General features: G+C 46.0%; 1 protein-coding gene and 1 long non-coding RNA gene across 9 annotated transcripts in view; one reads left to right on the top strand and one right to left on the bottom strand.

Moving 5' to 3' along the window:
* LOC107323554 overlaps positions 1 to 17,602 on the bottom strand; it is a 43,431-nt gene extending 25,829 nt beyond the window's left edge. For 6 of the 7 annotated variants that reach the window (XR_004309484.1, XR_004309483.1, XR_004309486.1 and 3 more), the window contains exons 1-3: positions 17,361 to 17,602; positions 13,082 to 13,166; positions 545 to 662 (exon numbers count right to left, since the gene is read on the bottom strand). This is a non-coding gene — a long non-coding RNA (uncharacterized LOC107323554). Of the gene's footprint in view, positions 1 to 544; positions 663 to 5,055; positions 9,175 to 13,081; positions 13,167 to 17,360 lie in introns of those variants that run through there. The other variant, XR_004309485.1, reaches the window with a different exon arrangement.
* On the top strand, positions 9,206 to 19,549 carry TTLL10 (tubulin tyrosine ligase like 10). Of its 2 annotated transcripts, XM_015882792.2 has the most exons (13): positions 9,206 to 9,509; positions 9,866 to 9,972; positions 10,131 to 10,287; positions 11,047 to 11,165; positions 11,678 to 11,798; positions 11,958 to 12,043; positions 12,308 to 12,479; positions 13,283 to 13,454; positions 14,682 to 14,822; positions 15,224 to 15,340; positions 16,761 to 16,868; positions 18,810 to 18,903; positions 19,137 to 19,549. In XM_015882792.2, exons 1-13 carry the CDS (start codon positions 9,280 to 9,282, stop codon positions 19,430 to 19,432), a joined length of 1,920 nt encoding a protein of 639 aa, XP_015738278.1. In that variant the 5' UTR covers positions 9,206 to 9,279; the 3' UTR covers positions 19,433 to 19,549. The 2 variants fall into 2 exon arrangements, with proteins under 2 accessions (XP_015738278.1, XP_015738279.1); XM_015882793.2 differs by lacking the exon at positions 16,761 to 16,868 and having other exon boundaries at positions 9,210 to 9,509.
* The last annotated feature ends 7 nt before the right edge of the window (positions 19,550 to 19,556 follow it).

The following is a 19,556-nucleotide window of genomic DNA, read 5'->3' as shown; positions in this document are numbered from 1 at the left end:
GTGAGAAGCTCACCAGCTCTAGCACACCAATGCACGCCTCCTCAGAGGCACAGCACTGCACAATCCCTCCAAACAGTGGGGTTATGGCTATTGGGTATTTGCATGGCCCAGCTCTTGTCCAGGGGGCTGACACTTGCTAGTAGCCAGCCGTGCTTGGCTGTGAGAGGTGCTCAGGGCAGGACGCTGGTGGTAAAGGTCGTTCTTCCCAATTACAGTTCAATTACCTCCATGGCTGAACAGCCTGTGAACTTTCAACCTTCTAACCTGCCCCGACGCTGGCAGCATATGGAGCAGGTGGGTTAATCACACTAATCATCCCATTAAGAAACAAAGCTATTTCACCCAGGCAAGGAACAAGTACTGAATGCTTCCCCTGCTCTACCTAACTAAGCAGAGGGACATGAACATACCAGCCTCCCATCCAATGTGAGTTAATGGTACTGCATGAATCAAATCCGGGTGAAAATTTGGGATGGTCTGCCTCCAGAGAATAAGAATTCACATCAGGACTCATTAATAGGCCACTGTATGAGCTGAGACTCACCCTTTCAAGAGGATTGTTGGTGCCTTTCAATGCTGGGGTTCCTCAGGACCCGCTTTGGTGTGGGAGGATGCACAGACCTCATGCATCAGAACTGCACCCATTGGTTTTCAGCTTCCTGCTGTAAGAAACATAGGGCAGCATTACACACAAGCTTGGAGCTTCTCTCCCCAGTTCTTTACATAGGCTCACAGGACTGCTCTGTGCTTGAATTACAGCACTAAAACCTTTTCCTCACCCTCAGCTTAGTGCTAATCCCCTCCCTCCCTCCTGGATAAAACAGGTACAGCAGCCCAGGGGCATGCAAGCAAGAAACTCTCTATGCCTTTTCAACCCTGTCCAGTGTGATACCATATCAAAACTGCCGGGTAATACAGGAACAGCAGAAAACCAAACCAAAGTCAGCTCCCACAGGGGTGCTCTTGCCTTTGCAAGTTGCAGTTCTCAGGAACATGAGAGCAGGAGGGAGCAGAGGAGCATTCTTTGGTGATTAGCCTCTGTGTGACTTATTAACTGGCTCACAAGGGACTGAGGAAATGGTGTGAAATCTGAGTGATTCTGCAAATTGGCTTTTAACAAGCATTTAAATAAGATGAATTGGAGCGCGCACCCAACTCCCATCCATCTTCTCAAAGCTCAATATGGATGCTAACCTTGGATGGATTAAAAAGAAAAATAAAGATAACAATAATTGGGCATCCCTGGTATGCACACGGATGTCACCTTAAGTTAATAAAAAAGGAATGGAACCAAGGAAATTCCCCTGCCCTCCCTCGGGCTGATTTATGCCTAGGAAAGAGTCCGCTCAGCCTTATCTGGGCAAGAACAGTGAGTCACGGGAGTCAGGAGCAACCCAGCGAAATCCCCTCAGCCTCAATATCTTCCCCTCCCTCCCCTTCTCCCACCAATGTTCAGCTTGCTTAGCTCAGTTCCACAGCTGGGTGATTCCACAGGCAGCACTGCAGTAGAAGAGCTAAGACCTGACCAGCATTAGGCTCAACTCTGTCTGGGGATCTAATATCAATGAGCACACAGCTGTGGGCTGCAGCTGAACCACATCTGCATCCCTGCTGGGTGATGGAGCTGCAGGACACGGGCACGGTGAGCACTTCACAGCAACGTGGATGCAGAGGATGGAGCCGGTGGTAAGTTCAGCAAGTCCTTTACAGTATTTTTCACTTCTCGTGCCAGAGAACTGCAAACAGTTGGGTTCTCACGATTGCACTGCCTGTACTTCAAGTTAAATATTTACTGGTTACTGATGTGCCCATGGGAGAGGCCCTCAGCCTTTCCCCGCCCCATCACTTTAGCCCTGGAGCTGGAAGAAGTGCTCTCACCTTGGTTTCCTTTAGCTTGAGTGCCTGCTGATTGCTGTCTTACCAGGCAAAGTTAGATCTAGCTATTTCTGTCTAATACTGTCTGGTAATGCCGTCAATCGCATTGGCAAAAGTCTTCGCTTTGACAGAAACATGGAAAGAAAAGCTTGCTTTGGTTGGAAGAGCCAAGGAGGTTCAGTTAGCACGTCGGTAGGGCAGGCAGATAGGGAAGGCTCCTGTACAGCTAATTGAACGTTGGTGACTTTTGGACCCGTTATCAGGTCTCTCTGAAACGTGATGGGCAGAGCTGTACCAACCCTGTAACACTGAGAAAAGCCTTTCAGGAAGGATAACCCATCTGAAGCCAGCATTGCTTGAGGACAGAGTAAGCACTGATGGGCTGAGCTGTCCTGGACTTGGCACCGAAGCATTTCTCTGGGTGACTTTAGGCCATTTTGCCATCTGACTTCACTCTCTGTTTAAGCAGCTGCTTCTGTTAGGCCATAATTTGTTAAGTGAACAAAACTTCACGACAGGATCAGTCCATCCTGCTACTACACACCCCTACTTCAGATAAGGGCTGCTTCATTTTTATGCCGACAAAAATTGCTTGTTAAAAGTGCCATTAAAATGCATCCCATCTTCTGTCTGGGATATGGTTAAGCAATAAGATGGACTTCCTGAAGAGTGCTCTGCTTCTCTCTACCAGCTGAAATTTGCACTGCCCCACAATGAGAGCAGTGATAAGCTGTGCCAACAGCAGCATTTCAGAGCAGCACAGCAGGGATGTATTCCCAACCTCACCTGAGCAGCACCCTGAGGCACAAGAACGATGATGGTGCAGCTCTCTCAGCCAGCCCAGTCTCACTCAATGGTCAGGAATTTCCCATTAGGAAATCTCCTTGCCCCAAACTGCTCAGACAGTGCAGATGGTATCTGTGTCCTGCTTACCGTGACTCATGCTGGCAAGTCTCATTTTGCAGGGTACAAACTGATAGCCCTTTCCATAGCACAGCTCTTTCACAGGAACTTATGGCTTCCTTTGATATATTGCAGCATCTCTCCAAGCCAATTCCATACTATACATTCCATATACAGTGCTATCCCTGAACTGCAGCTGCTAGATTCATTTTCCTTTCCCCTGTGTGCACTCATCCAACATCTCTACGTTCCTGTTTCTCTCTGGTGCACAAGTGTCCTTTCGGAGTAAAGATATTTTCCTTGAAATGAAACAAGCCTGACCTTTCAGCACCGCTGCCCTTTGCTGGTTATCTTTAAGAGAAGTGAAAACAAGAACTACTTCCCTCGTCACAAAACGGGTTCTTGGTAAGTTGGTAATAACAAGAAACAAGCAAGCAATGATGTGACCTGATTAGGTGGTTTCAAAGGGTGAGTATGGACAACACAAAGAGCCTACATACTACTGAACTTGCTCTTTCAATGCCTTGAAGCTTATGCTATGTTTTTAACCTCTATGTTTAATAAAAGACTTACTTTGAAACAACACAGAATCGTGCTTGCCTCCCACCATATATATACATACATTGGTAATGCTTTCTAGTGTTGCTCATCACCGTGAGGAAGGGCTCCAGACTGGGCTGTGTTTGCTGCCACAATACCATACGGAATGCCAACATCCATTAATACAGCACCCTTTGTCTCACCAAACCAACACAGTGCATACATTGCAATCAAGCTGCTAAGCATTACCTGCATGTTTCATTGGGAAAACTCAGACACACGCAGAAAGCAACTTGTTCAGACAATGGCAGGAGAAAAGAACCAGGAGACTTTGTTGTAGACTCCAAGTATTCAGGCGTCTCATTTGGCTTTAACTTGCCAACATTAATGTTTAACGTACTGCCATGGCAATGTATGGGCTTAAAAGAAAGTCCAGCATCTCCTTCCCCCTCCTGTAATTAAGGATTTTATAAACAAGCAAAAGCAAAACAAGGATTTCTAAAAGGCAGCTGAGAAAAAGCAAAGAAAAAAAAAAAAAGCGTTAATTACCCCCAACATTTTGTGTGAATCAAAACATTTAACTGGAAAAACAGCTTGAACTCTGCTAAATACTCAGTGACTCATCACAGAGCAATAAAATAGTTCAGATCATTAAAAACAGCTCCTATAAGCATAGGGAAAGCCCAGCCAACACCAAGCACTGCTCTTAGGACAGCATGGGTATTTAACAGCCCAGAAGCAGCCCTGGATTCTCTGCAGGACGTTATTTGGATGCTCGGTGCCATTTAAGCTCCATGCCTTGTCCAGAAGCTCTGCTGGGAGAATTGCTTTTCCCTTTGTCAGTTTATTCCAGGAGAGGTGGGTGGGGTGAGCTGCCAGGGCTGTAAATTTAACGAGCACCTCTTGGCACAACCGCTGCAATCTGAACTGATTCGGGAGCAAAGTTCAGGACATTTACACTACAGAAACCCCGAGTGCTTCATATGATTGTTTCGCTCCATTCAAGTAGATTCAAGTGCAGGGTTCCTTAAGAAATAACATACTTTACCAAACTACCTGCTTTTTTCAAGACAACAGTGGTTTCTTTCCCCCCTCCATTGGATAGCACACAGGATCACTACTCCTCAATTCAGATTACTGTGCCCCAGAGGCCAGCAGGGCACTCAGGGTGGGTCTGGAGGAACCAAAGGGTCTGATATGGAGAAAGGTTCCCCTTTAATCTCCATGACCAAAGGCAAATCACTTAATGGGCTGTGTTAAACCATTACCTGGATCCCTGCAATTGGGAGCCAACACCAGGGAGAGGCTGAGCAAACATTCTGGGGAGAGAAGCAGCCTCATTTGGATTGCTAATTTTATTTGCATACCAAACACCACTTTAAACAAACGCATTTGGATTTCTGTGTGCGAGCCTAACTCATTATTCACTATCTGCTATTTGATGACTGGGAGCCTACCCTTTCAATAAACACTTGCAGTGTGTGTGAGAAAGAGCTCTGGCTGTAGGGAGCCATGAACAAAAGTGGGATGTAAAGTTAAAAACACAGCGCTCAACTCGCTGCTTCCTCCTTGGTCTTTATCTCCTTAAAGCAGGGCTTGGAATCAGGGCTGCTCTAGAACTGCTGGGAACAAAGGCATTGCCTATAAATACGGACAACAGGCAGAAGACAAGAGGAAGCTTGAGCTGACTGCAGTAGTATGCTCAACAAAGGGAGTTAGCATGAGTTTAACTCTTACCTAACAGCAACCAAGATGTTGGGAGCTCCTGGGTCGGTGGAAATAAATGGGGTGAGCAGCCATTTGTGAAGCCCAACAGCCACTCCACATTGTGGCTATCCACTCCCTTTGGCTTCTTTATTGCTATTTAGTCACCCTGACCATCAACACATCCAGCTGAGTTGATGGGGGCTAATTGAGCATCTTATTAAGATGCATAACAAGGGGATGGTCCTCATCTGAAGCTGCAAGAGGCAGGGTGAGCAGTTCCAAATGGCCATCTATGCCAAATAAATGCTCTCCGTGCTTAGAAAATAGAAATAGCTCTCAGGATGGCCCATGGGATGTTCCTTGTGGTTTGTGCAAGTGGTGATTGACAACAGGCAGGAAAATTTGGCCCTGTCGGATGGTGCGAAGCAACTGCTTCTGTAGCCTGCTTTGCAAGGAGCTCACAGCGACAGATGGGGCCCTGTCAGGGTTTGAAGAGCTCACAAGGCAAAGAGAGAAATAACCAGGCTGATCCAGAGCCAACAGCAATCAGGTTGCCCCAACACTCCACTTTAAGGGTTGCTTTTTCTCTCCTCTTTGTGTCCTTCTTGAATTCTGTAGGAATTCTGGAAGTCATCCCTCCTGGCATTAAAGTAGCTCTGTGTTTCCGTGATGGTTTCCTCCAGCTCCCACTGGTTTCTGTGAGTTATTGCCTGCTGCTGTTTCCTGGCTTTTCTTCTGGCACAATATAACACAGGTAAAGCAAACAGGTGGCAGGTAAAAGGCTGGTCGTTACTGGGCTTTGTTGCGTGGCACAGAACAAAGGCTGGGCTCACAAAGGCTCCTATCCCTGGCACGTAGCGTCACCCAGCCTCAGGCTTTCAGTGTTTCTGTGGCCTGGGAGATGGGAAGAAGTGCTGGAGGCTGGCACAGGTCAATGCTGTGCTGCTGTATCACTGGGATAATACACTGGTTTGATGCAGCATCAGTGTGATGCTCTGCAGTGCAATGCATCGCTGCTCAGCAGCAATGGTGAAGAGCAGATAGTAGTTTTGTTAGCAGAGTCCAGTGGGCAGGAAAGCAAAGAGCTGTTCCACCTGCCTGCACCACTCCTGCTTTTGTTGAAGCAGAACATTCACAGGGTTTACATGCAGCCTGGTGTCACTTCTCTCCCATAGCCACCAAATGCAGAGGTTCTGCAGCGTTACCAGCTGGTTCCCTTGAGCTGCAGAGCAAACATCCTGCACTCAGCACAAAAGCACACTCCTCCTTCATTGCAAGCAGCCCTCTGCTTTGTTCTTCACAATGCCATCTGCTGCACAGAGCTCCCACAGAAGTGGGTTTTGTGTGCCACTTGCAGCCAAGCACCTGCAGCACCAAAAAGCCATCCAAAAGCATGGACAACTGGTAGGTCTTCTGCAAGCCTGGGGACCAGGGTCATCTAGATGGGAGATGGAGGGCTGCAGAGGCATCAGGAGAGGGAAATGGCTGGAACGTGCTCAGGTGGAGCCCTCAGTCTATTTGTGGAAAAGGTGAGCAGACTGTTCCCTGTCTTCCTTGACGCCTACCAGCAGGTAATTGGCCAAAGTCACACACAAGAGCTGTTTGCTTTCTTTCTTTCCCACCTTTCTTTCTGCCGCTGCCACACCTGAGGGGCTGGGTTTGGCTGGAGCCACTCGTACCTTCTTAAATCACAGCCCTGAATCAGAACAGGAGCAAAATGTGAGGTATGGGTCAGCACCAGCACAAAGCAATAGCAAGAAAACACAAGGGAGGTCCAACCATCAGCATTGAAAGATGGCCCTGCTATGGACCCATAGAACCATTTAGACTGGGGGAAAAAAAAACCTTTTGATTATTAATTCCCACCATCAACCTAATGCTGTTATAAATCTGGAACCTCACAAAATGAGCTCCCATTCAGCAGCCAGAACGAGAGCTTGGATTGTCTTCTCCCACCTCCACAGCTCCGTTCAGAATTCAGTCTGGGGTTAATCATTAATTCCCCCAAGTCTGCAGCCCACATGCCTGCTGTGCTGGGAGCAGGGCAGGGCACAGCCCCACCTGTGCTTTGGTTTGGGGTGGGAGGCACAAAGATGCATTATTTAATAAACACAGAGCAGTAGCTCACGATTATTGATTACTGTGAAAGTTCACAATACAGAAATAACTTTCCATCATGCAGGTGAGAAGACCAAAAGCTTGGAAGAGTTGTAATGCATTTCTCACACCTCACATTGGCTCCTCCTTTCCTGATGGTGCTCTGGCTCCTTGGAAAAGCACCGCTGATGCTGCTCAAAAATAGCAATGCAACAGATAGCAATACAACACAATAAAACCCATACGGATCAACCACATTTTGGCTCCATGGATACTCTGGAAATTGTTTTGTGTGCAAGAGCTGGGGGGCAGCAGCCTCCTAAATGCTGTTTGCTATTCTGACCCTCAGCGTGCAGCCAAAAAGGGCACTCTGTGCACACACAGCAGTGCATGAGTCATTCCCCAGGCAGCTCCAAAGGCAGGAGATCGCCCTGATAGCCCCCACTCCCACAGCTCAGCACCTTCCCAGCAGGACAACCTCAGGCCTGAACACCACAACCAGGAGCCAAGGGAGCTCCAAAAGCCTTCCCTCCTCAACTAGATGCAGATTTCCATCCTCAGGCTGCATCCATTTATAGCAAGAAGTGCTGAAAAGCCCACAGCAGATGGTAGGAACTGAGTGATCTTTAAGATCCCTTCCAATCCATGCCAATCTATGGGTCTATGACAAGCGTGATATTACTGTAGTAACACTCACTGCCACATGTGTGTGCATCGTGCACTCTGGCAGATCCAGCCATTGGGTGGTAAGGAGAAGATGCAAAACCTTCAAGCTCTGCACTTGCCAGGGTTGGTTCCTTGTCCTTCATATGGTGCCCATAGAATTTGCAGAAACCTAATTCTAAAAGCAAGGTCTCAATACTGTTTATATAGCAAAATATGGCACAGAAACCCCTTTGGCAGAAGAACTACCTCGAATTAAACATGCACAGTCTTAGCATAGCTATAACCGTGCCTGTGCCAGCAACACGCATTCTTTGCTATTGCACATTAATTTCTTGAGAGTAGTTTTCCAACATCATAAGGATTATGCAGTCACTTTGGCTGTCATTTCTGGGCAAGTTGTTTGAAATTCAGCAGATTTTGGAGGCATTGCATTCCTGCAGGCTGAACGACAGCAGGGCTGAATGCCTGCCCAAAGAAGCAGCTACAACACCCCTTGCACTATGGTTAGCACTCTGATCCAAACCAAAAAGAGAAGGAAAACAGGCATCCAAAGTGCATTAGGCTCACAAAATGCAGGGTATAAATAAATCCTTCAGGTTCCTCTGGTTATAACCTCTTAACTCAGTACCTCCTTCACTGCAGCCTCTCCCCTCCAACGATGAGGCAACAATTTCCTAGAGGGTGTAACGCTGGTTGGAAGCATTGCAACACGGCCACTCTCCTCCTGCATGTTACTCCCTGGGTGACTGAGCTGGGTTGGATGCCAGAGGGAATGCAGGAAGGTGGAAGAGACAGCCAGGACAGGACCCTGCCCTGCTCTGCAGGAGCTCCATTGTGTGCAACAGCAGGAAAATACAGAGAACGTTCCTGAAGGTCACAGTGACACCAGGACGAGTGCCAGTGTATTCAGGCTGCCTGGAGAGAGGCTGACGCTGAGCCAAACCTCACCTGCCAGCCTCTTTATTCACCCATTTCTTATTAGGGCAAAGAGAGGCGTCCTTACATGGAAATACATTTTGCTTGTGCTCCTCTTCTTGGATTTTTGCTTTTTGTGGCATTGCAGGTGCTGCTGTTCCACATGAGCCCAAGAGCAGAACTGTTGTGTCTGTATTCACTGAGATGACTCCTGCTGAAACGGATCTGCCGAAGTCACAAAGTCAGGTCATTCCATCTTAAAACTGGCAACTGCGTTTGGTTAGGACACGGAGAAGGAGCCTAAACCATAGAACATAGAACCATAGAACTCCAGGATGCTCCTTAGAAGTTTGCAGAAGGATTTGCCCCTGCTCACTACAGAAGCAAAAAGCCTTAGGAGGACTTAGAGCACTGATTTCACCCTGCTGGCAGCTTTGATCATTTGATTTAAGTCCTGACAAATCAAACAGCACGTGGCGCACTCCAGTATTTGTAGAACCCCCAGGCATTCCAGCAGCAGAACCCCTCCCCAGGCAGCTGTTGCTAGGAGCTGAGCTGTGTTTTGTAGGCTATGGGATGGCGGAGCAACGCGGGTGTCTGAGTCGCTCATGGGGCTCCAGCACCTCTCCATCAATGCTAACAGGCCATCGGCACTCCTCTCCACAACCTGCTCCATCCCAGGGTGCTTTTGTGCTTCCCAAGCTGATTACGACTTATCCAGTAGTCAAGTGCACGTCCTCCAAGCTGAAAAAAGGACAGGGAGCAATTAAAGCTCTCTTAAAATATTTAGAAACAGCCGAGAGCAGGTTAGAATTTCCATTCTTTCTGTTAGCACGGGGTGTGGGTTTGGCCCCCTGTAGGAAGGGGCTGAAAGGCAGCAAGGTATGGCTGTGCAGAATGGCTCCCTGATCTCCATGCAGCCCTTTGGACACTTGTCCTTGTGTCAAACAGTTGCCAACCCTGCATCCAACACCTTTCCTGGGTTATGGCTTCTGTCTCCATAAGGAACAGCTCATTTTTTGGTTTTCACATCAATTGCAAAGAGCAAGAAAATGGGTTTTTAAACTTTGAAGCTTCCTATCATTTATCCCAAGGCTGAACACAAAAGACAAGGACCACTCACACGCTTCCCAAGCACTGACCGGGATCTTTCCTCTTGCAGCCCTGGCTGTGCAATGGCCTCTGTGTCATCCAAGAGGAAGAAGAACACCAGAGCTAAAGGACGGGGCCATCAACAACAGCAGGCACAATCCTTACCAGCTGACAGAGGTAAATCTTGTGCCTTCAGTTTTAACCCATAGCTGTGCCAAGTCTTATAGCCAAGGTCTGAGTTGATATGGAGATCAAGAGGGTTACATGTTCTACACCTGGCCACCAACTTACAGTGTTCTTGCAGGCAGACTGCACACAATTTATACCTTTTTCAGGTAAACCCCGTGAAGGTGTTTTTCCTACCTCTGAAGTGGAGCTTGACAAAACCAGGCCTTGTGGTCTTCCAGAAAAGCAGTCAGAAGAACTGATACGAGAAGTGCCAATGGCATCAGGACCATATTTTTATATCAGTGGATCTAATGGAGAAGGACTGTAAGTAGGTCCTTAGCAATATATGACAGCACATGAAACTGCACTACAACATGTAATCTTTTCCCTTTGACTTTATGTGTTGTCAGAACAAAGCATTCAAAGAATAGTTTAAGAACAATTCAAATGGCAAGTGCTTAATGGAAGACCAACTGTAGTAATGTAGCTGTTAAGCAAGAAACTAAACACTTATACTTGTTAAATGAGAGTTCTCTGGGTTTTACATAGTAAATCAGCCAGCATCATCTCAAGCTCAACTGCAGTTGATCAACCTTTCATTGCCATAAATGCATTAAAAGCAAAAAATAAGAAGACTTTTATGCCCAAGAAAAATAGTCAGATCAGAAATTCCATCATTTACTTCCTGAGTTCTACAAATGGCTTTTCCTATTGTGATCTGTCATCTCTTCCTGCACATCTAAGCACAGAGGCTCCTTACTGACTCCGGACCATAATGCACAACATTCCTATTCTACGGGTACCACGTCCATCTTAATTGAAGCAACCCTGCTGAAACGGTACAGGTTCTCATTAACACTGCAGAATTACAACATCCTGAACATCCTCAGTCATGAGTTCAGAGCAGCAGGTCCACTTGCAGCCACTCTAATTAATGTTTCCCACCTTATTCCCCACCCAGGGGTTCTTGGGGGTGTTAAGTCAAACTCCCAGGGAAACTGATAGGAGTTGAGGGGATGTGAACTAATTCAGTCTTCATTGCTGGAAAGGAGGCTATTTTGCTATTTTGTTTTCCATACGCAGTGTGAGCATCTATTGCCAGAGCAAAGGCTGGCAGCGTATCTATGACAACAGAAGACAGGATTACGCACTGAAATGGTGTGAGATCAAGTGCCGAGAGACCTATTACCATTTCAAAGAAGGTAGAGGTGCCAGTGGGCCTCGAGTGGGAGAGGGCAGTGGGAAAAATGAGAGAATGATGGACTTGTGGCTCTTAGGGCAGAGGTCACCTGAAGGGTAGGAGAAGCAGGTAACCTCAACTTCTTGGCAGTCCTCAGTGGGGATATTGGAGCTGGATTGCCATGGTGATTAAAGAAAGGGTTTTAGACAAGAGAATGGCTTGGAGAGAAAAGATACCATTGAAATGAACTGCACACAAAGCATCATAATCACTTCTGAAATGCAGCCCTCCCTCTGTGGGTTGGAGCTCACAGGCGGCAATAGGACTGACACTGTTCTGCTGCACAGCAGCAGCTGGCACCTCACCAGCCTGGCCAAGACTTTGCATACATATAGAGGGTGCCCCACATACACAAGCACCCCCTGCTACTGCCTGCAAGTAAATTGGTGAGAGTCAGCAGTGCCCAGATCAGCATCATACCCTCCAGGTTCTGCTGCATGAGATGAGGACAAGCTGTCTTTTCCCCTCATACAGGCGAACAGCTGCTCTACCAGATTCCCAACAACATTGTCCTTACCAGCAAGATTGGGCTTTTATCCTGCCTGCGAGAGCAAGAGCGAGTGATGAGAAAGATCAACTTGAACTCTGGTCCCAAGTAAGAACTCTCACCTCATTGCACCTTGAGCAGAAACACGCACCAAGCAAAAGTGAGAGCGCATAAAAAAGAGGGTGCAAAGTATAGGGGGATTTTTTTCCCCCAGAGGAATGAATGTGTCAGACAAGATTTTCAGCTTGTATTTCAACTCTCCCGTAGGTTACTGAAGATGGAAGATTTCTTTCCAGAATCTTTTCGCTTGGACTTAAAGAAAGAGAGAAATGCCTTTTTCGGGCTTTGCAAAGGTGAGTGGATTTCATCAAGATAGCAACCAGCTCAAACAACTCTATGTCCCTGTAAGCTCATAAATATAGAATCAGCAAGGTTGGAAAAGACCTAAAACATCATCCAGTCCAACCATTCACTTATTACCAATAGCTCCCAATATACACAGTGATACTCCTTGATACGAGATGTGGCTATCGATGATGTACAAACAAAGCCCACTAACTGGCACACCAGCATTTCACACCCCGCACATCGCTGTAACAGACTCATTCTCTTTGCAGAAGAAGAGATTTGGATCTGCAAACCAAGTTTCTCTAACCAAGGGAGAGGGATTTTCCTGCTGAAAAATCCCAGTGCTGTCACCACCCTGCAAGCCAAGTTCTCCAAATCTGAGGGAGACCCACCCAGTAAGAGGGTGCACTGCAAGGTTCCCCGGACAAGAATAGTGCAAAGGTAGACATTGAAGCCTGGCAAATGTATGAGTAGCGTGCTTAATTAAGCCATTAAGCCTCAGTGTATTATATTGTTCCATGGTGTTTACACCACATCATCAGCCTGTAAGGTTTGGTTTAGTGGGAGATGCCATTTCTCTGGTTAGTCTGTCCTGTACCCACACTTCAGCCACTTCAGGGTGGATCTTTGCCATCAGAAAGATTTGTTTACCTTTGTCTGGTGACTTCAAAAGGCCAGGTGCTCCTGATCCATGCATGACAAAAGCCTTGTGCAAAGTTATTTAAACTAGGTACTATCCCACCTTCTTAGACAATGCAGGCATTTCACAAACTGTGCAGCTGTTCAATCTATTCCGCACAATTTAATGATACCTCTCAAATACCTTCTGAAATCTGCCCCATTGCTATAGAAGCCTCAATCAGTGGCTAACAGTCCATTAAAACACTGGGTTTGGATTGTTTGCTTTGGTGTTCCTTGCAGGAATGAAAGAACCATCCAGGTTTTCTTTGTAGAGCATGACATCACTGTGGCCATAAGGGCTCTTTGCATTCTGACATAAACTATGTATATTCCCCAGTAAATATTAATAAATCCTTAATTACCTTCCACTCCAGAGGCTCAGCACCGCTTCTCTGCCTCTAGTCCATCCCCAGCACTTCTGGCCTCTCCCCTGGGTTCCATCTGCACCTGAAAGAAGGGCAAACAGCTTTGTTCTATGGTGCAAAACCAACTGGCTGCATGCATGCTTTGAGTTGCTGTGTGTTACAGCTGCCTGTTGGTGATGTGTCTTGATACCTTCACAGGTACATTGACCAACCTCTGCTCCTGGAAGGGAAGAAGTTTGACGTCCGGTCCTACCTCCTCATTGCCTGCACAGAACCCTATGTGTTATTTTTTGCCCAGGGCTATGTCCGGCTGAGCTGTAGCAATTATGATGCCACATCTGATGATATGACTGTTCATCTCACCAACCAGGTAAATGCAGAGCACCTAGGCTGAAGATATATACAGTAGAATCCATTATATATATGGTCAGAATCCATGCACCCAGGAAATGGAGATGGGCATGGCATCAAGACTGAGTAGAAGCAGTACTGCTGGAGGGGGTTCATTCGCTGCAATGGACCAGTTTTCTCCCTATGCTGACCATTTCTGTCCCTGGACCATTTTTCCTCCCATATTCTCTCATAGATTATGAGTCTTTTAGGAGAAGCCCTTGATTGCAGCCTACCTAGAACAAACGACCCTTAGTCTTGGCTAAAGATTTGGATGCTCCTGTTGTGCTAAATGTGATAATCATAAAGATTTAAGGCACAGATGCATTCTTCAAGAGCCATCATTCTTAAATCTCTGCCTTGACTTCCCTTCCTTCTCAAACAAGGTCTATGCAACAAAACTGTTCTGGCTTATATTCCCATCCTACTTCTTAAGAAGCCTTTCTTATTTAAATCTGAGTTTTTTTCCCCTTCCTGTGAGGCTCTGCAGCAGTTAGGATCAGACAGAAAAAAATGGCTTGCCCTTAAAGCCCTTCTCCCATTATAACGCTGAGTTTGGGAACTGGCAAAATACATCTGAGGGCAAGATATGCTTCAAACAAGCCCACTTCAGTTCTTGTCAGAGTTTTATGGTTCCTGTACAAGTGCAGTTCAGCACAGCAGATTATAGCTGCTTCCTGCAATATATGCTGTTATCACTATGCTGCTTGTTTTCCTGGAATAGTTTGTTTGCTCAGGTAGAGAGCTATCCACATGGGAATTCAGGTGCTCGGGTAGGATCCCAAGGCACAAGCAATATTAAACAAAGGACAGGTGTTTATCAGCAGAACATGAATTATCTGGGAGGAGGGAAACAAAATCTACAGGAGCAGTTGGTAAGAGGCCAGGCTTCAAGTGTCACAGTTGATTCTGCCCTCGTTCCCTTCCTACCCCAGCAGTGATAAGTTCCAGCTGACCTAGGGGTTAATGAGACAGAGGAATGGGCACCTGAATCACAGAATGACCTGGGTTGGAAGGGACCTCAAGGATCATGAGTTCCAGTTCTGCTCAGGGTTAGGTTTGCTGCTGCTTCCTTCCATGTCAATAACGTGATCCTGGCTCTCCCCAGGAACAACGCAGGGTAGAGGGATGTCTGCCATGTATGTTTCCTGTTACTCCTTACTGCCAGAAACATAGTCCTCCCCTCACTCTGTTCCCTACCTTGCAGTACGTGCAGAGGAAGAACTCCCTCTACAGCCAGCTGAAGGATGAGACAATTTGGAGGATGGAGCACTTCAACAGATACATTAATGAGAAGTTTGGGAAAAGCAATGGCCTCCCACGGGACTGGGTTTTCACTGTGTTTACTGTGAGTACAAGCAACCCCGTGGTGTGCTAGTCTGCCTAGCCTAATTAGGGTGATGGGAATAGGGACAAAAGCCTCCAGTTCAAGGGAGTCCCCAAGGAAATGTATGTACCAAGTGAGAAGGCATCGACGGTCCCATGATAATGATTTGCCTGCAGGTGATAAGCAGAAGTCAAGACAGAGCTTAATTTCAATGGTTAATAAAATGGGTAAACTGCTGATAAAGGGAGGGGGCTTCCTTCTATTCAAAGTGGACAGACACACAGCTTCCAAAGCACAGCCTCTGTCCAAGTCTAGAGGGGAAGAAAGAGCATCCCTAAGCCAAAAGGAGACCGATGGCTTGAAGTGACTCCTGTGTCCTTGGCATTGGCAATGATTAGTTATCCCTGATCCCTGTCTTTCAGAAAAGGATGCAGAAGATCATGTTGCAGTGCTTCCTGGCAGCCAAGCACAAATTGGATCGTAAACTGGGCTACTTTGATCTCATTGGCTGTGACTTTTTGATTGATGAAAACTTTAAGGTATGAATAAAATATTGCCAAATACTAAGTACGATATTGGCCAGATGTGTCATGCCAGCAATGTAGGATGGCTGACACAGAACTCTGGCACTAGGAATTAAACAGGGCATTCACTCAGCCAACCATGAAGGGCAGGATTCATTTCTTTCTCCAGTTCCATTGTCCCAGCATCCAGATATGGCACCTATGCAGCCCTCACACGTATTGCAGAAAGAAACTCTGGCATTAACAGCTCAAGAGAGGAAGAAAAAGTATTTACTGCAGCAGAAACTGCTCTGTGCAGAATTGCCACAGGAAAGTGGAGTAGAGAAAAATACAGGAATCTTATTAACTTCTCAGTTCCTAGTGAAAGGAAGGGAATTTTAGTGCCATTCAGTATTTTTCTCTCTAGAAACCAAACATGACAGATAATCAGCCGGCATAAATCAGTTTGTAACGCCTCTAAAGGCCACTTGAAGAATACTGATTTACACGAGCTGAGAATCCAAGAATGAATTTGCCATCACCACCCTGCAGAATCAGTCATTATCGATTCAGATGTCAGCATCAGCACCTCCCCATTCAATGTAGGTTTACCATTTAGCAATAGGTGAACCTGTCTAGTCTATAAAACCTGCTAGAATTACAGCTCACACTGGTGAAGGAGTGAGTGAAATGCAGAGAAGGAAAGCCAGAAGAAAGGGAAATGTTAAGTACAGCGATTGGGCTGCTTTCAGAGCAGGCGGTCCTTCAAAACCACCTGGTCTAAACATAACAGAAAGCCATCTGGCAGATTTTGCTGTTGCTAAAGCAGAAAGGAACTCGAACTTATTCCAGCAAAGTGCAGTGGGAACAGCAAACCCAATGAAAGAATGGAATTAATGTATGCAGCACTGGGCAAGGCACCCAGACAATGGCCTCCTTTGTATGGGGAAGTCAACGGCAAGGGGGAGCAAATGGGAAAGACACAGAAACTGGTGCTTCTCAAATTTCAGAAGCAATTGTCTTTGGCAATGTTGGCATGCAGAGCACTGGCTGTGCAAACTTGAAGTAGAATGGAAGATCCAATATCGCTCTGTTGTGGCAATCCCTACCTGGGCAGTTAAAACCCACGGTGATTAAAGACCATTATGTCACCACGCATCTCACATATGGAGATTAAAAAAACAACAAAATGTGTTTCTGGACAAGTATTTTCTATAAAAGTGATGAGGATTTCAGGACACTTAGTCCTGATGTGGTCAGTTGGGACTGCCATCCTATTTGATGACACGAGTAGAATTTGCTTTGCGTTAACACGGCCTTGTGTTTGGTTCTAGGCCTCATTGTGCTATTCCCTCTTCCTGCTATAGAAATTACCCCCCACTGTCACTCCTGATCATTTCTGAAGGCCCTACAGCATCCCCAATCTAGTTCTTAAAGGCGTTTTCCTGCCTCTCAGTTCTTAGGAGCATGGACCATGAAAGCAGAGCCTGCAGAGAAACCAGAGTTTTCAGCAGAGCTTTGCGACTTCACATGCAGGATGAGAAGGAGAGGAAAGAGAGAAAAAGTGATGGATGTAATTTTACTGACACTTACAATAATTATAATAATTACAATAATAAAAATACACTTATTTTTCCCCCCCTTTCTGGTATCTGGGGCTTTCCTGTGCTGTATTGTAAATGCCAAAGTTAATACACAGCTTAGGACGCAGCCATTTAAGTGCCCAAGGAACCTTGCCTTCAGAAAGCATTGCATCAGCTGTGCAAAAGGGCTTTGCCAAGGAATGCTGGGAAGATAGATGCCTAAATTTTTTATCAGCCATAAAGGGATTCATCTGTCTATCATCGGAGAACAGACTCGAACGCAGATAAGCCATTTGCCAGTTTGTGACAGGTGTATATAAAATAAGATAACCCCTTGTTAAAGTAGGGATGGTCCCTTTGATGGGGATGACACAGCTTTCCCCATCACTATTAGTTATACCACATGACTGCAGGTCATCATTATGGAAAATCTGACAAAAACCAGAGAAAGCAGAACCCCATTGGCTACGTACCAGATGCAGGAGGAGGCTCAGGTGCTCAGATTCTACATGAGATCCCCTTGAATGACATGATATGCTGGATCTCGGCTTTATTCTCACTGTCCTTCCTGAAACAGAACAAAAGAGGTTTAAGAGCATTTTAAACAACTGTGACACACTCTGGTACAATAATAGGGAGTGTAGGAGACAGACAGTATAATAGATGTGAACACCCTCCCCTGTTTGTTTTGAAGGAGAAGAAACCAAAACCTAGTCAGGACAATTAACAAAGGTTCATTGGGTTTGTCTGTCAGCAGGAAACCTTATGAACTTTTAATAGGAAAAAGGAAATTTGCTCAGAAATAAAGAGAGCTTGCCAAGAAAAATAAACGTAACGTAGGTGCCCTCTGTTGGCATTTGCAGAGCAGGTTATTTCACAGCAGCTGTCCCAGTTCCTCTCTGGAAAGAAAGAAACCACAGACCTTTCAGCAGCCTCACTTAGCAGCCTTCTCTGAAATACCGTAATGAAACAAATGTGCATATTATTGTTGCATTTTATTCTCAGCAAAACGAAGTGCAAAAGTGAAAGCTATCGTGTTGCCAAAGCTTGCCACCCACATCTCTCAAGTCACTTGCAGGCAAACTCAGGAAAGGAATGACAACCAAAAAAAAGCATGACTGCAGCATATATGGTTTTAGACATAAATTAAAAGAGAGTAAAATTCACTTGGGGCTTTTGAATGATTAAACATCCTTCCTGAAAAGACAACTTCAAATAGTTCCTATACGACCTCTATGCAAGATGCAGGACCATATGGTAAAGGCAGGAAGCAAACAGATGAGTTTCTTTCATGGCAGGAAAAAGAAATAGTAAACAGAATTCCATTGAATTCAACTGTTTGCTTTCACTTAGACTTGCAACTGGACCATCACGTGCCACAGCTCAGCACTGCAGACTCCGGCATATCAAAGAGAAGTAGAGTTGAAGCTGGTATAGATGTGCATATATCCTCTATGGCTTCTACCTAAAACCAAAGCTTATCCAGGAAATCAAGGCCAGGGGTTAATTGAGAGCTTGATGCTGTGTTTGCTTGGTCTTGACCCCATGTCCTCCCCAAAGCAAAGGCATGATTACTAGATTCCTTGCAACTTCCTTCCATGTTATTCAAAAAAAACCTTGAAACCACTACAGAAATTGCTTTGTTAAGAGACAAAACAGTGCCTTTGCACACTCACAGAGCAGCAGTTTAACCTCAAGAATAACATAAAATAATATGTAGGGTCATTCTAAAGTAATGAAATGCAATGGTTCCTCCAGTCCTTGTGAAAACGCTGCCTTACCTGCACTCTGTGCTAAAGGATCGTGGTGGGATTTATGAGTACTGCTGCACTTTCAGCTGCTCATTAAGTCAGTAAAACGGCATTGCTGCAGCTCTGAGGAGATCCCAGCCTGATTTCTTGGTTGCCATTCACCTTTCCTAGGTCTGGCTTCTGGAGATGAATGCAAATCCTGCATTGCACACCAACTGCAAAGTCTTGAAAGACATCATCCCCAGCATCATCTATGAGAGTCTCGGTAAGCAAAGAAGTCACAGGGCGGCCGGTAACGAGCAATCACATCACACCACTGCTGGGCAGAGGAAAGGCTGCTTCTGATAGCATTTGTAGCTCCAAAATACCCCTGGAATAAAGAAATCTTACTGCTGAGATTGTAGCTCATACAAAAGGGAAAATTCTACCCAGTGTAGATGATGAGTTTGGGTGTGTGTTGCCACCAGCCCACCTTGTAACTGCACATCTCTCTTCCAGATCTGGTTCTCGAGATCTTCACTAAGTGCCTCAAGGGACAGAACGTTCTGCCTTTAAAGACGCTCTGCAAATTTGTGCTTCTCTACAATGAGGAAGCTTCAGACCCAAGCCAGAAGAAACGTTGGCAGCTCAACACCAAGTTGTACACAGGAAGGTACCTGAGGCCACAAACAGACATTACTGCTCCCTACAGGTACAGCCCTACCAAAGCTGCAGGCCTGTCCAGGAGCCCAGCTGCTCCAGAAGAAAAGGTGCCTCCTTACTGCCTTCAAAGGGCTGTCAGCAAGCTGTCCTAACCATACCACACATGCAACAGTTTGATCACCGCAGATAACCACACTGAGTCACAGAGCAAGAGGGTTTGAACAATTTCAGAGGGACCAGAAAGAAAATAAAACTTAGGTTTTATGTGCTATGCGT

Source organism: Coturnix japonica, chromosome 21 (assembly GCF_001577835.2).
Source record: "Coturnix japonica isolate 7356 chromosome 21, Coturnix japonica 2.1, whole genome shotgun sequence".
Taxonomy (NCBI): Eukaryota; Metazoa; Chordata; class Aves; order Galliformes; family Phasianidae; genus Coturnix; species Coturnix japonica.
Note: the sequence above shows the minus strand (reverse complement) of the source record. Positions and strands in the feature narration are given on the sequence as shown.